General features: G+C 40.4%; 1 protein-coding gene across 1 annotated transcript; it reads right to left on the bottom strand.

The window, feature by feature from the left end:
- Nucleotides 1-458: 458 nt before the first annotated feature.
- LOC108038848 (zinc finger protein 628) lies at nucleotides 459-20,056 on the bottom strand. The gene is made up of 5 exons (XM_017115710.2): nucleotides 19,126-20,056; nucleotides 8,529-9,333; nucleotides 7,570-7,959; nucleotides 6,584-6,765; nucleotides 459-1,458 (listed from the first exon to the last, which is right to left on the bottom strand). Exons 1-5 carry the CDS (start codon nucleotides 19,457-19,459, stop codon nucleotides 1,094-1,096), a joined length of 2,076 nt encoding a protein of 691 aa, XP_016971199.1. The 5' UTR covers nucleotides 19,460-20,056; the 3' UTR covers nucleotides 459-1,093.
- Between the last annotated feature and the right edge of the window lie 355 nt (nucleotides 20,057-20,411).

The following is a 20,411-nucleotide window of genomic DNA, read 5'->3' as shown; positions in this document are numbered from 1 at the left end:
TTGGGGAATAGAAACAAATTCAAGTGGGCTTCACCCACTCATGATTTAATCATATGTATGTGTTTGAATATTCCTGTTTATAATTCTCAGGGATGAAGTTATGATTTTTTAATATTTCTGCATGTGTATTGACTGGTTTTCCTTTATGCCATTTCCTTTACTGTTCGACCTGAGTTTCAAAAAAAGGTGGTCCAACTTAAAATTGACACCTCATTGGCTTTCAAATTATATTAATTGCTTGATAACCAAAATTAAGATTATATAGTGTAATTAACTATGCATTTTAACCCCAAGAAATATTTCACATTTCATATTTGCTTAATAAATTCAATTTATTTTGGAAACATAAAAATACTTAGAATGTATTTTAGTTTTTGTCTTTATAATTGTTATTTTAATTATACATACATTACATTGTTAAACATTAAAATGAAAATTTATATATTTGTTTAGCGGTTTTTACATACATACACATAATATGTATAAATAAGTTAAAAAATTTATTAATTAGACTAAATTCATTGGAATGATATAATATCAAAATAGTTTGCATAATACAGCGATTTAGTTAAAATTTCACAACTATCTAGAAGCGAAAACTTGGAACATTTTTTTTTTGTTTTCACGCTTTGTTTTGTTTTATATTTTGTTGTATTCCTTGCATTTGGATTTAATTTGTCACATTTTACAAAGTACGACACGCACAATTCATATTGTTGGAATTTCTTAATTTGATTTTGATTTTTTACTGGCTTTCATGCCACAGCAATACAAAGGGAAACGTGGAAACTCCTCCTTTTTCTGGAATAGCTTTGGTATGTTTTTAAGATGGCAATATGATTACATTTTAATGAGAACTTGAGACTGACTATAGTGCTTGCTTTAATTGATTTTAATTCTTCTTTGCTATTTTTATTTTTGGCAACATTGGAATCGTTTTTTTTTATCTGGCTGGCTTAAAATTATTTAAATTGTTTTAATCTTTTCTCTTTGGAGTTCGGTTTCAAGCAATGGGAAATGCTTGGCGAAGCTTCTCACTTTCATCTATTGCACAATGGTTGCGGTTGATTTGGATTTCGGCTAGGTTCTGATGTTATGCCAGCAGCGAGACCTTCTGGCAGTTGAGTGTGCCCATCTGAGGACCCCCATTCGATGCCGAGTTGACCGCACTGGCTCCCTGATTCCCGCCAGAGACTCCGGTCGCCACTGGGGCAGTCAGTTCCGCAGAGGCCACCGCCGCCGCCGCCGCCGACATGAAGTCCACCTTGCCCAGGTGGACGCGCAGGTCCGTGTGCTGCGTCTCCTTGTGGCGCCGCAGGTCCACCTTCCGCTGGAAGGCCTTGTGGCACAGCTTGCAGGAGAAGGGCTTGTAGCCGGTGTGCTTGCGGGAGTGCGTTATCAAGTTGGAGCTCTGGCTGAAGGCCTTGCCGCACACCTGGCACTTGTGCGGTTTCTCACCTGCAACAATAGATGGAAACAGTAAGTTAGTTACAATTTAGGTGCATGGAATGAGTTATTTAGATTTTAAAGAAAGAAGCTTATAACATTTAACCGCATTTAACGCCCTGAACTCCAATTAGGATACATTTCAAATACTATCTACTTCCTGAAATATCTGGTATAACGGCCTCAAAGTAATTTACAATTTCCACACCTAGTTTTGCTAAAAAAAAAACAAATTTTAAGTACTATATTTATTATTAACTTAGATTACATAATGTATGCCAAGGATAATTTTTAATTGTATGCAAAATAAGAATAACAAACATGTAATATTTTGGAGTTAAAATAATGTTGATAATAAAACAATGATAGTAATAACCATTTTGTAATTCTATTAATATATTCTTGTTCGTTCATTTTTAAAGAAACAAGGTATGATCCGAATTATGCATTAGTTTCTAATCCTCTTTTCTTACGTCTTTAGGTTGTCCCCTGAACTGAACTTAAGTTTACTGCTGTCTATCAGGATTTGCAACCAGTGTGCGCCATTTTAGCAGCTTTCTGCTTTCATGAGCCCAACCTATTCCTCCCCTTGGTGCACACATCGCATCTCGAGCGTCAACCCCCAAAAAAATAGTACCGTCGCCAGACAGAAGCATTCTCACCCATCCAACCTCGACCCCAAGACTCCATGTAAGTCATCTCCGCAGACCGCAGGCAGAGCTCCATTCACCGCCCTTATTCGACTTACCATCGGAGGAGGGGAGAAGTGGAGTTTTTAAATTTAAACTTTTTGGTTCATCAGTGTGATGTTCTGTGGTTGTCCTCGCACTTAAAGTCGGAATCTTGCTTTGCTCTGATAACATTTTTAAAGTCATTTTGTGGGGTTTTTTTCTGTTCTTGTTTCAGGGCTTCCCCCAGTTCTGCGCTTTATACCCCATTTATTGCTCATTTTCATGCTGTTGAATTTTTCATTAGAGATTTGGTACGCTGCGTTCGAAATAAACGATTTTTCTGGAGCCAGCAATGTCATGAAAATTTCGGATGATATAATGAAATCTCAGGAATTGTCGATGGAAATGAAAGAAAATGCAATTAAACTTTGAAAGCTTACATTAGACAGTAGTAAGTCACTAGTTGGATTAAGTTTAATGGCGGAAAGATGTCCTTAATAAATTAAGTTTTGTATTGGATTTTGAATTAAAAAATTAATTTGACTACTTTAAAAGGGCATTTGCCTTATTTAATAAACTAATTTGTAACTAGAATTTTGGAAAACCGATATTGTTATTATCAATTAATAATTAATATATCAAATAATACAACAATTATCAATTATATTTTAAATAAAAGAACTACTGTCTATATCTTTTACTTTTCCCCAGTTTTACAAAAACTTTAATTATATTTATTTCCCCTTGCTACATTTTTCTGGTGCTTATAGTGGCAGCAAACACATACATAAGCACGCGAATAGTTGCCTCTTATCTGTAGTCCTCTATTGTTTGGAGATAGTGGCATAGACTTGTTGGGTTACACTTTATGTACTCCACACGTACACTCCACCCGAAACACTTACATATATAGTTAGAGCTTGGGGCGACGGCAACAAAATAACGACGACAACATGCTAACTTGAGAGGACCTGACTCTGCAGCTCCCTACCGAGAATTGGGAAAGTGTATATAAAATAAGCAGAGGCACGGGTATATAGAGGAGGAGTGAAAGGGACGGCGTGAATGTGAATCCAGCGAAACGAAACGAAACGGAAGACAGCTTCGTTGTATATAATGGAATTGCAGCGACGTGATTGTGAAACATTCGACCGTAGGGATGTGCTCTGATTCAACTTTCAGCTCCCGGGGCACGAAGATTCCTTTTCCTTGAGCAGGAGGACTGGGTGGTTGGGTGGCTGAGTGGGTGGCTGGCAAACTGGTAAAGTGGAAGGTCGAGCAACAGTAAAATTGAGCAGTCAGGCCAGAGCAGGCTCTCAGATGGCCTCACCGAGCATGCCTGGATGCAGAATCTGGAGGGTTTCTTCTCTTGGGTCCACGGCTCGGGGCACGTTCGTGCACTATCGGCACAAATAACGTCACGTAGTCGCAGAGATTATAGAGCAGCTTTTATTATTTATCACGGCCAAAACGACCCACGAACACTAACGAGACCAAAAAAAAAATAAGTAAAAATAAGGAAATAGAAAAATCCCGTCGGCCGTCGGCAATTTGGAATGAAAAGTGGGGTAGGTGGACTCGGACTACAGCCTCGTATACGAAAGATATGTATCATGGCCAGGTTTCCTTGCTTGCTTTTTGCAAGGATTTTTATTGCAGCACATTGTGGAAATACTTTTAAATCTTGGCTGCCTTCTGAATGGCTTTCTTTTAGTGTTCTAATATTTTAAGCTTTAGTTTCCTTCCATCTTTGCACTTTGAATTTCTTGCCTAATTTAACACGTTTGCAACATATTTGGTGGCTGGGCCATTTGCGCTAAGCGGTGGGAATTAAATCACGCATACGCCCTGTGGAGCGACGGCGAAACAGAGAGGAATATGCTTGGGTTTGATTTGGGAAATGATTTGATAAAACTAACAGAGGACCAAGAGAAGGTTACAAAGGGTTTTCTCTGTCTAAGGCATATATAAATGTCATAAGTGCACTGTACAACAAATACAATTGGCTTTCAATTATATATTTTGGTATACAAATTATATAATATAGTTTAATTGTTGTGATTAAAATTAATTTTATTATTTAGCTTCAAGTTTTTGAGTGTAGGTATTAACCAAATTTTAAAGAAGCTTTTTTATAATTCTTTCAGTTAAAATTATTGATTTCTTTTAACCCAAAAAACCTTTGTACCTCAGACTCACCAATATTTAACTTTGGAATGAAAAACAAAAGTCATGAATAAATAAAGAAGTTCGACAAAAAATTTTGTTTCCTCTTTTTATAGCGCATAAATTGACGAAAACGAAAATCTGAGGCAAGGAAATAAAAGCGAAACAAAAAAACAAAGCACGGACAAAGCATATAAAACATTTGGCCATAAAGTAAATACGGAAATGCAGAAAAAACCCGAATGGAAAAAACCGAAGAAATTGTTCCGAAAAATCACATCAGATGAAAGGAGGAAAAATCTGCTGTCTGGGATGGAAACACGTCTCGGCGCAAGGAAGAAAATTAAGGATAAGTCGTAAGGAAAGCAAAAGAAACCAGGCAGAACGCAAGAAAAAAACGAAGAAACTTGAATGGGAAATCTGGAAATGTTGGGGCTAACATAGCCACATGTGCCCTTGCAATAGGGAGTAGAAGATGTTTTTTGGGGCCACGGAGGGAGGCACACGTCCTAAATCGAAGACGGCAAACGATAAAAATGTCTGGAATATTTCTCTTTCCCGCTCCCCTTGTCTGTGTGTGTTTGTAGGGGTGCTGATTTCTCTTTCACTGATTTCACCAGACGCATCAGCGGGGAAAGTCTGCTTATTAGAGGTTATTATCCTTGCCATTTGTAAACTGATTTTTAGCCGGAAAAGAATTTTGCGTTTTAAGCTTAATGATCCAATGTGCGTATAAAGGAATGAACTCAGATGCAGCAAAGGAATCGAATTTAAAGTCATGTTTCTTCAATATATTGATTTATTTTGCGAAGTTAAGTTTTAAAGTAAAGCAGCTGTTTTTTTTGATGTATTTAGAATATAATTTGGCTGGTTCAGCTTAGATTTTTAACTTCACTTGATTTCTAAACAACTTTTATTTAATCAAGAACTTGTTGAAGTAGAAATATTCGTTTTATTATAATAAAAGTGAAGTTAATTAAACACATTCGATGTAATTATGTACTAACACACTATATTTGCATATATTTTTAAATGTCCTTCACAAATGTGTTTCAACATAAATAATGTAAGGAGAAGATTACGAAAAACTTCACTTTATTAACATTTGTACACTAACAATTCTAGTCCTATACTGATTAAGATATATATAAACAAAATTCGTAAGCCCGAATTCTTATTATATTAAAATAATTTTTGGTGTTTTGAAACTAAATGAACCCAAATTTAAACTATGTTAACTGTGCAATTGCTAAAATCTTACGCAAGTTATTTCATAAGAGCTTTTACTGTACTGCAAAGGCAAGAACGCTTCGGTACAGTTTGTGTGAGGTTTTAAACTAGAACAAATCGCATTTGAGATTCGAAATTTTCACGTAGCCGTCAAGAACTTGAAATCGATGCAAATGGACTGGCCCCACCCAACGACCTTCTCCCCTTTCGCCGTTTCTTTCGCCCTGTTTCGCAATGGCGTTTCAGTTCCGTTTCGTTTTCGGCTTTCCGGGGGTGTGTATGCAGTGCACCTATACCACTGCACGGTGTCAATGTGTGTGCCTCGTATTTGATATTCGTGTGAGTGCGCGCGTATAAAACAGAAAATCAAAATCTCTTGACTAAATTTTTCATTGGTCGGCTGTGATTTCTCAGCCCGCCTCTCTCTCTCTATCTCTCGTGGCTGCTCTCACTCTCTCGCACCCCGCCTGCCAATGTGTGTGTGCTGGGGAGTAGTATCTGAGAGCTGCCTGCGGGCCTTCCAGTATATAGATTCTTTCTGATTCTTATCATTATCCGTTCTCTCTCGCTCTCAGTCTGTTTTTCTCCCTTGCGATTTTCAGAGAGCAAGCTGGGTGCTCTTTCAGCTGTCGTCTGCTCCATTTTTTTCGAACCCCCCTTTCGCCGACCCACCCGAGATTTGGCCATATCTGGTTCTGCTGATGGCAACTGTAATTGCACTGGCGACTGCGGCTTTCGGGGTGGTTCGCTCAGCGATTTAATGGCGACGCTTCCTGCCCCCCTTGAGCCCCCTCCCAGAACCCACACCTCACACCAATGATCCCATAAATTGCGTTTGTGTGATGGCGAAATTCTTTAAAGTTCTGCTTGCTTTGGGTTAGAATTCGGCTTGGCTGCCCCAGAAAGGCTGTGATTCATGTTACCCTTTAAGATGAAATACAAAGTACACAATCCATATTTTCATATTTTGTTGGCTTTTCTTATCACTTTTCACTTCAGTAGTAGACAACAAAAAAATAAGTAAAGGAAAGGATGACCCCTTGTACATGCACAAGCTAACTGCTGCTTACCTGTGTGGATGTAGGTGTGCTTCTTCATGTCGCTCTTCTGGTGGAACCGCTTGCCGCAGTAGTTGCAGGGATAAGGCCGCGTGTCGCTGTGGATGAGCAGGTGGGTGGACAGAGTGCTGGAGCGCTTGAAGCGCTTTCCGCACTGCTTGCACTCGAACACCTTCTCCACGTTGTGCACCGCCCTGGAATAGGGAGGGTGGAGATGAGGAGGGGATTAGTGGGGTCCCAGCAACAAGCGTTCGCCGTAATTAAGGTCCGGTATGTCCCCAAAGGCGGAAGTGGACGTGTTTTAACTACAGCCACAAAGGCAAACATTTGGTCAGGCTGAAATCCAGCCATTTTGGCTAAATTAAGTAATGCAAAGTGTCCGCTTTTGTCCCAGCCAGGAAGACCACTCATTACACTCAAAAAAAATATTTACAAAGTTAAGACTCAAAACAACTTTATCCTTTAAACCCAAAAATACAAAATTTAAAATAAATGAAAATGTATCTAAGCGAATTTTTTTTTTTCGAGTCCTTATTACTTAGAATTATCTTTGTAAAATATATAGTTCTTAAGCGTTTTTGTCATACATACATTGTGAAAAACAAAATAAATTATTTTAAGTTTAAGGCATTGCGCAATGATCTCAAAGTTCCCCATCAAATCCCTTAAATGACCCATAATGGTAGTTAGATAACAATTTTGTAATCAAAGGTAAACTTTCCAATGTGCAGAACCTAAAACGCATAAAAAAGTCTTCTGATATGAACCTTAAAAATTTCATACTAATTTGGACAGGCAAAAAACAAATGAATGCGTAGAACATAATTTACTAAATAAATTAAATAATTATAGATGTATAGCCCTAGAGGAGGCTATTGATAATTTCAAAAATCGCTTGATTGCCTATTTCCTCGAAACTTCCAAATAAGTTCTGAGTGCAGGCGTGCAACCGCCCACCCAGATCCCCCACTTCGCCTGCGGTGGCGTTCTACACATACCTGTGCTGGCTGAGGCTGACCTCGTGGCCGAAGGTCTTGTTGCACAGCTCGCAGGCGTAGGGCTTCTTGCCGTGGTGCGTCCGACGGGAGTGGACCTCGAGGCCGTGGGGCGTGGAGAACATCTTCTCGCACTTCATGCACGAGTACAGGTCGCTGAATTGGTGCAGTCCCGGCCACTTGGCGGCCATGTGGTGGAAGTGGTGCAGATGCGGCGAGTGGGGAAGTCCCAAATGGCCGCTGCTGGGTGGTACGCCCACGCCCACTCCCACTCCCACTCCCACGCCAACGCCCACGCCGACTCCCGCCGAGGAGTTGTTCTGGCCGGCGGATTGGAGTGGCACCATCAGACTCCGCAGACGGAAGAGATTTTCCTGCGAATCCGGATGGTAGCTGTGGAAACACATTTAATTGAGGCGAGTTAATTAAGATGGGTCCAGAGCTGCAAGTCCCTAGGTCTTACAAAGGGCTTAAGGGGAAAATAGGGCTAGTGTGGTAATAAAAGTGTGCTTCAAAAAGAGTTAACTCCCAAATTATAAGATTCAAAACATTACTTTAGCGGGCTTATGTATTAAACTTTTAATAAGTTAAGGCCTAATTAATTGCTGTGATATGATAATTTAAAAACAATTTTCAATAATCCCTGGGTCAAATGGGTTCCCTTTATTGTACATTCATTGTTATATCCTAAAGTGAATTATTTACTTATTGTAGATCTGAATAAAAAACTTGTGCATACTATTCAAAATTATTAAAAATTTGCTGTTAATAATTAAGATTTAAGTCTCGATGGCTGAATTATGGAACCCATATGAACGGAGTTACATATTTTCGAAAGCAATTTCGCATCACTGAAAATGTGACTACCAAGGTATATTTAAATTTGGATTTTTCTGTTAACATAATGATTTCCCTTTAATGGTATGCCTATCACCCATAGAGGTCCTTAAAAACCAACTAACCTTGCTCCCAGGCCGGACTGCTGTTGTTGCTGTTGCTGTTGCTGCTGCTGACCTTGGTGGAAGGCGACGGCGGCGAAGAAGGGGAGGGCGGGCGAGAAGAGCGGTCGCTGGAACATGGCCGCGTCGTAGTTGGGCTGATAGCCCTGGCGCATCGCCTCCAGAGGATTGAAGGGCATGGCCAGTCCACTGGGCGTCAGGTGGCCGAGTGGCGGGCTGCGGGGGGTGCGTCTCTGCGGGGGCTCATCCCGACGGAGCAGCGCGGAAACGGAGAAGAGGTCCGACTTCTTGGACCCTATGCTACGACCACCGCCATTGGCGGTGATCAAAAGCTCGGAGGCGGATGCGGAGGTGCCACTGGGCGAGCTGATCCGCGGACTGCCGGGCGGGGAGTCCACCTCCAGTTCCACGGACGAGCTGCTCGAGTGCGACCGGGAGCGGGAATGGGAGCGGGATCGGGACCGGGATCGCGAGCGAGAGTGCAGGGAGCGGTGCGAGAGGTGCGACTCCGCATCCTCCATGTCGATTTGCGAGGAGCAGGGACTGCGGGATCTCGACCTGGATCGGGATCGCGACTGGCGGCGCAGTTTCTCGCTGGCGCTGATGAAGGCCGGCTTGGAGCGCTGGGGAGGATGCTGCTGATGGTGGTGCTGCTGGTGGTGCATCTGCTGGTTTTTGCTCAGCATCGAGATTGAGTTGTTGTTGTCCTCCAGTGGAGTCGGCGGTTTCAGGGCAACGGCCGCCGCCGCCATCGCCGTCAGTTGTTCAGTCTTTACCAGTCTGCTTATGCTAAACGCTAGCGAGGCATCTGCAAAATGAAAATGAAGCAGTGGTTTTAGTTGACAAATAAAATACATTGCAACTGAAGGTAATAAATAGAATGAAAGGATAATTTAAATGGTGTTTTCTTTATTAGCTCTGGTGCAGCTATAAATGATTACACAAATATGCAACTAAATCGACTTCAATGTGTCAAGTTTGATTTAATAAGATTGTGAAATATATACTAATTCGTATTTAAATGACACAAATGTAGGGTCAATTTTCCGTTCTAAAATTGAAGACATATACAGTTTTGCTGTAAGCCTTATCTTATCCAAACTTTTTTTTTAATCGAATAAATCGAATTCGACTATGTAAAAAATGAAAGCCAAACAGCTTTAAAATAAAAACAGACGAACAAAAAACTATAAATCGTTACCCTTTTATTTAAAACAATAACAAGGGTTTTGTAAATAACTTAAATTTTGTAGAGCAAAATCTTCCCTTTATTTGCAAGATCGTTTAACAAAATCTGAGCAAAGCGTTGGGCATATCATCAATCACTCACAAAAAAAAAGGGAATGGGAATCCACCTGTACAGCCTCACACACAGGAATGACCTCGTATGTGTGCCAGTTGGCAGCATATCGAATTTCAAATGTAATTATTTTCGTATTCAATCGCATAATCCACCTTACATGACCATTAATTCACCCTAATCAACGAATCCTTCCCCTCTCATGAACCGCGTTCCGCATTTGACATCAACGCGTCATCATTCGGCGTCGTCACCCCGAAATCTTTGGCCAGCGATGATGGCCACGGACACAGATACTAATCCGTGTGCGGATACGGCGCCGGCGCTCAGGGTTGTCGACGGCACGCCCCTGGACAGAAGCACCCACCCTACAAAATTGGCAATCTTAAAGTGCGATTTGAAGGTTTTCAATATTGTTTTACCGTATCACATTATTTTCAAATTTTAAAACTATTATTTGAATTTTCAAAGGCGATCCTAGGCAAATACAGATTTTTTTCTTTTGTGTTTATATTTATTATTTATCATTTTTGCCTAATTTTTACGTAAAAAAAAGGGGCTTGGTTATTACCATCAAACTGTTATTGATCTTAAATCCTCGAATAAGAAATTTGAGAATTTTAGAACAAAATAATGTTATTCGATTAACAAATCAAGCCTAACATAGTGATCATATATACTATGCTTTTTTAAAAAAATATATATAATTTCTTTAAAAAAAATCAATCGTTTTTCTGATTAACATTTTGCTCATTTTAAATAAAGGCTTTATGAATATGCCATCACCGATTTTTCCTAGTGAGTGATATTAAAAGGGTCCAATAAATAGGGTTCATACCCACATAAAACCCCTCTCAGAGTTCTCCCGATTCCGTAATCCTTAGCTTTAACCACCAGAAAATTGAAATCGAAACTTTCGCCTGGTGCACCACGCAAAATACACATCCTCGGAGTCTATCGCCTGTCGAAATGAAATAATAATAATGTGCGTTTAAATAGAACATCTGTTCGGTCCACACTCGGCTAAATGGAGCATGACAAAACAGAAAACACACAGCGGACTCGGATTCGGATTCAGAATCGGAATCGGGGGAACTCCGGCGACATTCCGCGTGTGCAAATTGACGCAGGCGCAGAACGCAGAACGCAGGGGTTGCAGGGAAAGGGGTACGGCAAGTGAAAACCGCGACGGCCTGAGGCGAATCGAATGAATGAATGAATCCGCATCGCAACAAAAGAATAACAATTTGACAACATTCTAATTCGCCACGCAGATAAAAGTAACTGCCGAGGAGGCAGGCAGATAGATGCAGGCGGTGAAGACAGGGGCGGGACCTTGATTCGCCGTCAGTCAGGCGGCAAAACGCAAAGCCAAGCAAATATAAACAAAGCCCACGCACTAGGCGCAGGCAGGGAAATGCGTATCCATCAGATACACAGATACAAACGGGGGTGGCTGCCCGCCAGCTCTTTCCTGCCAGAGTGTCAAGTGTTTTTACTGCCCTTCTGCTGTTGTTGCAATCGTTGCTGTTGTTATTTTTGCTCGAACTTAGGTCTTTGGATTTTGGTTTTTGCTTCTGAGTGCTTTTAAGTACGGGAATTGGCCCTAGCCCAGATCTTTGGCTTTCGTTTGATTGTTTTTATTCATTTTTATTTTTATCCTACTCGTAAATCTGCTCATGACAAAAGAATTTTCAAAATCTATTTAACACTTAACCCTGACAATGTTTCGGTTTATCTTAACTTTTTAAAATGCAGAAGGCATCTTCAACTTCTACCAGCTAAGTCATAATTTAAATAAAACAAAAGGATAGCTCAATATCTAATAAAATTTCTTTTCCGTTCATTTATAATTTTTTAATTAAATGTTGAAAATAATTTTTTTTAAATACAGAATCGAATAAATTAAGTTTAAAACGATGTATAAAATTACTAAATTAAGAGAACAAATTCCAAACTGTAAATGTTTATTATGTCAAGTTTGATTTTCAAAAAAACTTAAAACTTAACAAAGAAAACTAAAACAAAATACGTTTTTAATACGCTTTTTTCACTATGGTAAATTTTAATCTGTTCCTCTTGTTAATGGCTGCATATAATTTGAATATAGGGTTATCCTCATAAAAGCCGCCTTATGCCAGGCCAACTTCATCCTACGCTTCCTCTAGAAATCTAAAATTTAATCATTGACATTATTGCAAATGTGGCCCTGCCCAACCAAACCCAACCCTTCCTTTCTAATTATGTACGCAGTCGTCCCGAGAGCATTTCCCCGTCGAACCAGCCAAAAACAAATTCGAATCGAATGGAGGACGAGACAATCGCGCAACCACCGGGATAAAGGAGGCAGCGGCAGTTCAGGCCCACACAATATATAAGAAATAAAATTGGAAACGTTTAACGTTCGCATTCAAAAAGCAACCCCAAGGACCAGGAAAAGGACGAGGAACAGGACAAGTGCCTCTTGGTGGCGCACGTAGAGCGACTTGTTTAAACGATAATAATGAGCCTAAGCATGTGCCCGATGTCGCTCCAGGGGGCGAGTCCTTGGGCTGCTGGAGGCTGGCAAAGTAGCATCAACGACCCCTCGACGGTCGGCAGTAAAGTCATAAATTTGTGCACATTAGACATAGCCCTCGTCCACCCCAAGCACCCACACCCCCATCCACACCCCACACCCCAATCCACACCCGCACCCAGCCCTCCGGGTTCGACGTTCATCTGTTTTTATCCGCCCGGGAGCAATATTCACGCACTCCACGCACTTGTTCACATAAAAAGGAAGAAGGTAAAATAATTATTCGACACTGCATGGTAATTGAAATCATTGTTATCCTGCGCCCTGTTTTGTATCCCCCCGCCCACGTGAACCCATTGTCGGGCTTTTGCCAGGATTATCATTGTTTTGGGGCGATTTGCAGCCATTACAATTTGGTTTGGGTTAACGGTTTTGCCGGGGCTGCTGGTTCTCTTAAAGGAGGTGTTAATTTTCGGAATTTCATTAATAATTACTCGGGAGTTTGTGAATTTTGGCGAGGTATTATTTGAAAAATTGTTTTGTAAACATTCTACAAATATTTATAATTGCGTTGGGTGCAAAAAGTTGGTTTTTTTACACCCTTGCAGAGGGTATTATATTTTCAGTCAAAAGTTTGCAACGCAGTGAAGTATATATAGTACTTAAGTCGGAACGAGCCGGATCGGTTTACTATATCCCATAGGAACAATAGAAAAATAGTATAACTTTGTTTTTTGTTAATTTTTTTTGGTTATTCTTTGGGATTTGGTAATAGATAAATACTATGGAATATCAGTTTTAATTAAAATAAAATCGGGCATTTAAATCATTTAACTTCCTTAGGAAAATCTAAAAAATTAATACAAATAAAAAAAAATATATTTTTTACAAACAATAATTATTTGTAAATATCATCAACACATCCTGTTTCATGTCGAGCTTTATTCTAAGTGTATGCTTACACTTGCCGACGCCAACTCATGGGCCGTGTTCATTTAGCCTCTTAACATATTCACATTTTCCCCGTAATTTATAACTCCTCTTGTGGGTGCAAAATCAGTTAATCGTAAGTCCGTCAACCGACGGTGGAGAGGGGAGGTGCAAAGTATTTTTATTTTGCAGGTATCGACTCGATTAAAGCGGCGAGGTACTGGGCAACAGTAGTCGGGGGCCGACTGGTCGTAATATTATAAAAACAAATTCCGCTTTCGGCAAATATGAAAGTGGAAATGGCAAAAAATAAAAACAGCACAGTATAAATAATAAAGTGCCCGGGCGATATGGCCAGAAGAGGGCCATAAACTGTGAACGGTTAGATAGATTAGGCCATGATTTGGTCTGTTGGCATGCCTGCGAATGTGTGTGCATGATTTACGGATTCGTTGAGATTTGAATTTTAACTTCGGTTTGGATTTCGATTCGGATTGCGATTGGATTGGATTTCGATTCGGATTTGGATTTGGATTTCCTACTTCACCGATAGCATATCAGTTGGAGAGAGAGCAGAGCTCTTTAGCCCGCATAAGCTCAACTCGTTGAGTGGCATTAAATGGGGATTGCGTATCCAAACACTCGGCAGTTGGCCAAATACATGGCTATCGGGTATCAGCTATCAGCAGTTGGTCCCAACCCGTCGGCAGCGGGTCTTTGAAGCGTCTCGCAAATGTCGCCAATTGCAATTACATTATTTATTTTTACACTGCAAATCAATCAGGTCTGCACCCCACCCTCGCATTCCCCGCAGAATTCCAACGGCCCTGCAATGACTGTGCCCCAACCGATCGCATACCCCTTCTCCGTGTATTGCACCCTTTTCCCAGCTGCTTATCGCTGGGCAATAAATCAGAAGGCTATCTAAACTTTAGACTTCAATTTTGTACCTTTTTCTTTCGCTGATATATTTCATTTAATTGGTGGTCCCGTCAGCCGACGGCTTTCACTTTCCCAATAAAAAGTAATAGATGATCAAACTTCTTTAGTATGACACAAGGAATTAAATTAAACTTTAGAGGGTATAAAAGTTATCGGATCAATTCAATACCAAATAATAATAGACTCTATGGTTTGTAACTAATTTTGTAAGCTGTCGAGATTAAATTATTAAGTTAATACGCACCTTGTATCTAACATAGCAATGTTGATTCAAAGTCTTTTTTTTCGGTGTAGGGTTTTTAAACTCTTGTACCTTGTACCTATAAAAATGTTGTGCGTCAAATTGACCGAATCGATTCGTTTTGATTTTCAGTTTCAGAGGTTCATTCGACTCCCATTGTCCGTAGCACAAATTTAGCGAGCTGATATCATTTATGCAGACTGCGAGGCGGTTTATTATTGTTATAAGCTGATATCTACTCTGGTAGCTTTTATGGCGGTACAAATTCGATATCGAAAATCGCAGCTCTTCATACTATCAGCTGCGGGAATCGATCGGGGCATTTCTAATTTCAATATTCAAACAACGGACGTGACAAATGCAACACGAGGTAGGGTTCTACTCCTTTGCCCTGGAAATTGATTTTTCTTTGTCAAACATTCGGCCGATGATAAACCGAACTGGACTGCAATCGAGGGCATAAATAAGAGCGAAAAAGGGATCGAATTGTGGAAGGGAACTGCCCCGTACTTTCTTAATGTTGCACGAACTATGTCTGCGGTCTGTGGCTGGTTGGTCTTTGTTTACTTATCGGTCGCTCGCTTATTTTATGATACTTTTACTCTTTCGATTTTACAACTGGCCACAGAGGATATTGACATGTTTAGATGTCGTTATGTATTTACCTCGGATCGTAAATCATAACGCGTGTGCGGTGTGTGTGCGTAGCTAACTATCTCTCACCCTCTGGCTGTCTGTTTTGTATCTTGCAGATACACAGGGTGAGGATTTGGCTTTCCTTTATTTGGCTGACTGGCTAACTGGCTGGCTCGGCTGGCTTGGATATCTTTATAGATTTACAATGCCCAATTTTCGTCTACTTGTGAGAAGTTGAAAAATATATGACAGGCGATGAGTTGCCAATGATTACGACGTGTGTCGTAAACATTTCATAAATATTGCTCTGATTTTCCTTGCGACAATTTGTTATTGATCAATAATGTACTTTGCGATCGTGAGAGGGGTATGGCGTCGAATTGTGAACGCACTGAAAATAACTTGAATAAGTATTTTACTAAGAAACAAAATAGATAAGACAATGTGATATATATTTGATAACTCTGTTAATTTCCTTCCTTACTTGCAATGTTTGTAGGAAATGTTTCCACAGTTACCCACTTTTGTATTCCGAAAACTGTTCCACTAACATAGTTTTCAAATTTATTAAAACAATCAGTTTTTGGTTGACAAACACAAGATTTTGTATAAATCTTTAAGATAAGCCAAACTCTTGACTGAACCTTCTAACGATTGTCAGCGGATTATTTATTCGATGTGATATGTCGATTGCTTTTTTAATTGTTCAATTGTTAGGTGTGATTGAAAACGACTTAACAAATTTGTTATTAAATTTATATCGACGTCCTCGAAGAATCATATACAACGAAAGCCTCTACAACGCGATAGGCTCTGGACATAAATCAGAAATTGAAATTTATATGTGGTGCGCTGGCAAGCGCTCTGATTTTGAGCTGATATCACTGGAAAAGTATGTCTCTGCGGGGGCACACGTCTTTCAGTAAGTGAAAATGAATCAATGCCGCTCTGGGGTCCCTCTGTAAGTAATTTGAGTACTGGCTGCTATTTAACCTACGAAACCTTTCTAGACTATTAGTCGGCTTTTAGTCTGGTCTGAGAAATTTTCATAATTTAACTTAATTCGTGACTCACAAGTGGCGGTGTCAAAGTTCTCTTTTCGCCGTCCACAAATTAGAACGAGAAACGGGAGTAGGCATCATTAATTGAGTCATACGGCGGTGGCGTATGACAAAAACTAAGATCATCCACTCATGGGTGGGTGGGTTGATGGGAAGTCGAGACGATACTTTAGACTGATCTTTCGGGGCAAGGTTGTGACTTAATAAGCAAAAACTTTTTACTTAACAGACAATTTAATTGGGCGAAAATGAGAGTGAACGCTTTCCCACATTGGCATTGCATTATATGATAACACAAATTATGAAGCCTTTACTTACGATACAATTAAATTTCCCCTTAAAGTTATGGTATTAAACTGTAATGCACTACAGATTTAAAGAAAGTGCCTGTCCTGTCAGCAGGAGGGGCCAATCAGTCACCAAAGCGCCCTGCGAACTGCGGCCACATCGACCAATATATTGTCCCACCAAAAACCGAGAAAATATTCCAACAAACAAAGCGAAATTCATTTTCTCCCGAGAAAGGAAAAGGGAAGGGCAGAGGGGGAGGGGGAGGGGCGCTTGTCGCGGCAAACAGAATTGAAAATTCAGTGTGCGAATGTATCTGCGTGTGTGTGTGTGAGTGCTTTTTCCGCATATCCATGTCTGTGTTGGCAGCGATGGAGAGCTAAAAACATATCCGTTGGATACATGTAATGCCGGTAAATGAAATCCGCTTGTCGCTGCCGTGCTCCCTGAGTGTGAGTGAGTGGGGAAATGTGGGATGAAAGAGAGAGACTGAGAGAGAGGTACACTCACACATGGGACGGGCTGTGTTGTGAGCCTAGCTTTTTTCTGAAAAAGTTTGTGTTTATTAATAGTGCAAAGACAGACAAATTTAAAATAGACTGAGATTTTAAAAAAACTTTAAAGTTATAGTACAAGCCAAAAATATTAGATAATAATGAAAGTAAAGTGCAATTTTAATGTAATTTTAGATACATAATTTTAAACACTCGCTTTTAAAAATTTGTTACATAGAAAAACCTTAAGAATCAGCTTAAGTTATCAGTTGTAGAAGTACGAATTTAAAGAGTTTTAGAATTTTTAAAATAAAATATAAAGGAACCACTTTTGTCTATATTTTTAATAAATAGGCATACATTTATAGGCGTATATTTTAAAAATTATTATCTTAAATCCCTATAAAGGTCTATTATGTGGCAGCACTACTTCCACAGGCTCTCATGTAAACACTCATTCATTCATTCAATGCTCATATTTGAAATTCAACAGCGATGGCGATGACAACGGCGTCTGCACACAGATACAAGATACACAAACCCACGGCCATCCATTCATGTGTGTGTATCTGGACTGGACTGAAGTGGACTGTGTACGTACGTATCTACAAGTTTGTCCGCTTGTTTGCCGTTCGCACCCGTATCCGTATCTGAGTATCTGTGTATCTGTGGTCCAGCTATGGATTTTTCAATCCCCGATATCCATTTTTCCGCCCCATGTCCGCACAGAAGATTTGCCCATTAAGCGCCGCGCACACACACACAAACGGAATAATGAATATCTGCTCCTGCTGCCCCTGAACAATTTTTGTTTTCCACGCTTCCACCGAACCGAACTTGGGCTTTTTTCCAATTAAACTGACACCGTGCATCCTTTTGGGCTCCCACTTGGACATGGCCGTGGTGATATTTTAAAATCACACATTATTCAAATAAATTTTTAAAAATTCCTACATTGCCTCCTGACCTGCCTTTGGGGGATTTGTCGCTGCTCGTTGCGGATTCGTGTTTCACGGTTTCTGTGTTGTTGATTTCATTCTCTTTTTGTTTTCTTTTTTTAATTAACCCGGGAATATGAAATGTAGTGGGGTGTAAGGGGTTATGCCAATCTGTTCGCAGGCTGCATACAAATTTAATTTTACAAACGTTGCTTTTGAGGAATGTTCTGAAATATCATTGGTTGAAGAAGTGAGCTTCAACGAAATTGGTGACAATTGATTTAAAAATATAAAAATGAGTGAACTTGCTTAAGAAATTTGTTATATCGTTTTAATAGTTTTAAATTCAATCATTTGTGGAGATTATACCACGTTTTGGAAATATATTTAATAAATAATTTTAATTGATTTTTGTAAAGGTACATTTTTAAATAATTTTTTTTTGGCACAATTTTGGTATATAAAAAAAAATATGTTTGTTTTTAATTTGAAGCTCTGATAATTGAAATTTACTAAGTCAATGATTACTTTGAATAAACCTATCGTTTAGGCAACAAATACTTGTTTTCTTTAATTGATTAAATAAAATGAGCTCCCGTCTTTTCTTTCAAAGGTATTTTTTTCTTAATTAGTAGTGTTTTGAGAAAATTAAAACAAAGCATATATAGGCTGCCTAATTAAAAGAAATTGCAAAAGTTATTTACCAAAAATTGTTTATCAAAAATATATTTTTCCATTTAAAAAAATATATAAAATATAAATATGTAATATATAAAATATAAATATATTACAAAACAAAGTTAATAATGAATTAAAGGACATTTGAAATTTAAAACAAAAAGTTGAATCAAAATAAATAATTAAGAAATATCTATATATGTTAAAAGAAAACGTGAGGCACAATCCACTCTCTTATTAATATACCTCCTATGCTGAGTTACTTAAATTGTTATTTCCATTTATATTTTGATCTGAGCTGGATATTTATACATGAAGAAACAACGTGTGACTTAAAATATCATTTACTTATAAGATTTTTAAGCCGAATAAAATCACTAAAAACATGAATTAATATGTCTCTTGTGCTAGCTATTTTTAACTTCTATTTCAGTTTAAGTGTTGATTCGAATCCGATAAAAATATTAATTAATTGTAAATGGTTTTTCTGGTGGGAATAAAATACCCAATTGGTGACAACATTTCGAGCTTTTGGTTAACGAATACGACTAATATGGGAGTATGTTCGACCTACCGTCGGAGTTTCGCTTCTTGGGCAGCACGGCTTTGAAGGCGGACATGGGCGCGAACTCGTGCGGCGATGTGGAGGGTATCGAGGGTATCGTGGCCATGGCCGTCAGGGCACTGAGATCCCTCACCTGCAGCGAGGCGGAGGCGGACGAGGAGGCGGAATTCGAGGCCGAGGAGGACTGTTGGCTGGTGAGGAAGGACCCGGGAAAGTCCGCCGCAATCGCTGGCTTAAAGTTGCCCAAACTGTAGTCGAGGGGCAGGTGGTGTTGGTGGGCGGGCGGTGCAGCCGGATGCAGCAGATGCTGGCCGGAAGTGGCTTGTATTTTGGCCACGTCCATTTTGGATTATGCACTGATTTGGTTTTTTCGCGTTTTTTTGATTTTGGTTAACTTAAGTTTTGCTCGGCTGGCTCTTGTTCTTTTGCTTTGGCACTGAAACTGTTTGGTTTTTACGCGACGGCATGCGAATGCGGTTACGGTGGCGTATACGCAACGTGGTTACCGGAAGGAAGTGTCACAGATTTAGGGCTTTAATGCTGCTGCTGCTTTGGCTGCTGCTTTTGCTGCTGCTGTTCGCATAACTGCTGGCTTCGGCGTCATCGAGCGGACTGAAACCGTAAAACCTAATCACGGATCCCGTGGAACGCTGACGCCGGCGCCCGGCCGAGAGTGAATCTCTGCCGCCGAGCTTGGAAAACTCTGCCTCCGCTGCTGCCGTTCCGTGCCGTGCTCTGCCTCCTGCACTTGACTTTTGGCCGGATCCGGAGTGTGGCTATATGCCAAGTGTTGCGATTTTCGCCTAGATTTGGCAGCGACGCCGACGCAGGCAGCGACGTCAGCGAGAGAACGGCTCTCGTTGTTTTTCCTGTATTTTCTGTATTTTTCCCCGTTCGGACTGCTCCGATTTTACCGCTGTCGGCGAGCGTCTGAGGGCGACTGACGAGCGGAGCGGCACTGAGTGGAAAACTCAGCGGAAGCGCTCTCACCACCGCGGCCGCGACCGCAGCGAGTGCGAGCGGGACGACAGCTGGTTCCAATTGGAACGGCGGCGACCGAGTGGAATTGGAACAGCCACCACCATTTGCGCTGTGGCCATCCCGCTCTTGGCCACGCCCCCTTCCAGCTGGCCATGGTTAATCTGGATTCTCGGTAGCTTGTTGTTGGTATTTTAGTGCGCATACCGCTTTGATTCGTTCAAATCAATGCGGCCAGCGAACAATGGTGGAGTGGGTGGTGTAGGGTGTTGGATGTGGGTGGGGGTGCGGGCAGGGGGTGGTGCGTGTGCGGGGCG

Source organism: Drosophila rhopaloa, unplaced genomic scaffold (assembly GCF_018152115.1).
Source record: "Drosophila rhopaloa isolate 14029-0021.01 unplaced genomic scaffold, ASM1815211v1 contig_2, whole genome shotgun sequence".
Lineage (NCBI taxonomy): Eukaryota > Metazoa > Arthropoda > Insecta > Diptera > Drosophilidae > Drosophila > Drosophila rhopaloa.
Note: the sequence above shows the minus strand (reverse complement) of the source record. Positions and strands in the feature narration are given on the sequence as shown.

Coding starts and splice junctions, on each gene's coding strand:
- LOC108038848 (XM_017115710.2), bottom strand. CDS start 19,459: ATGGACGTGGCCAAAATACAAGCCACTTCCGGCCAGCATCTGCTGCAT. Junction 9,334..19,125: donor CAAGAAGCGAAACTCCGACG/GTAGGTCGAACA, acceptor TTCATTTTGCAG/ATGCCTCGCTAGCGTTTAGC. Junction 1,459..6,583: donor GCACACCTACATCCACACAG/GTAAGCAGCAGT, acceptor CTATTGTTGCAG/GTGAGAAACCGCACAAGTGC.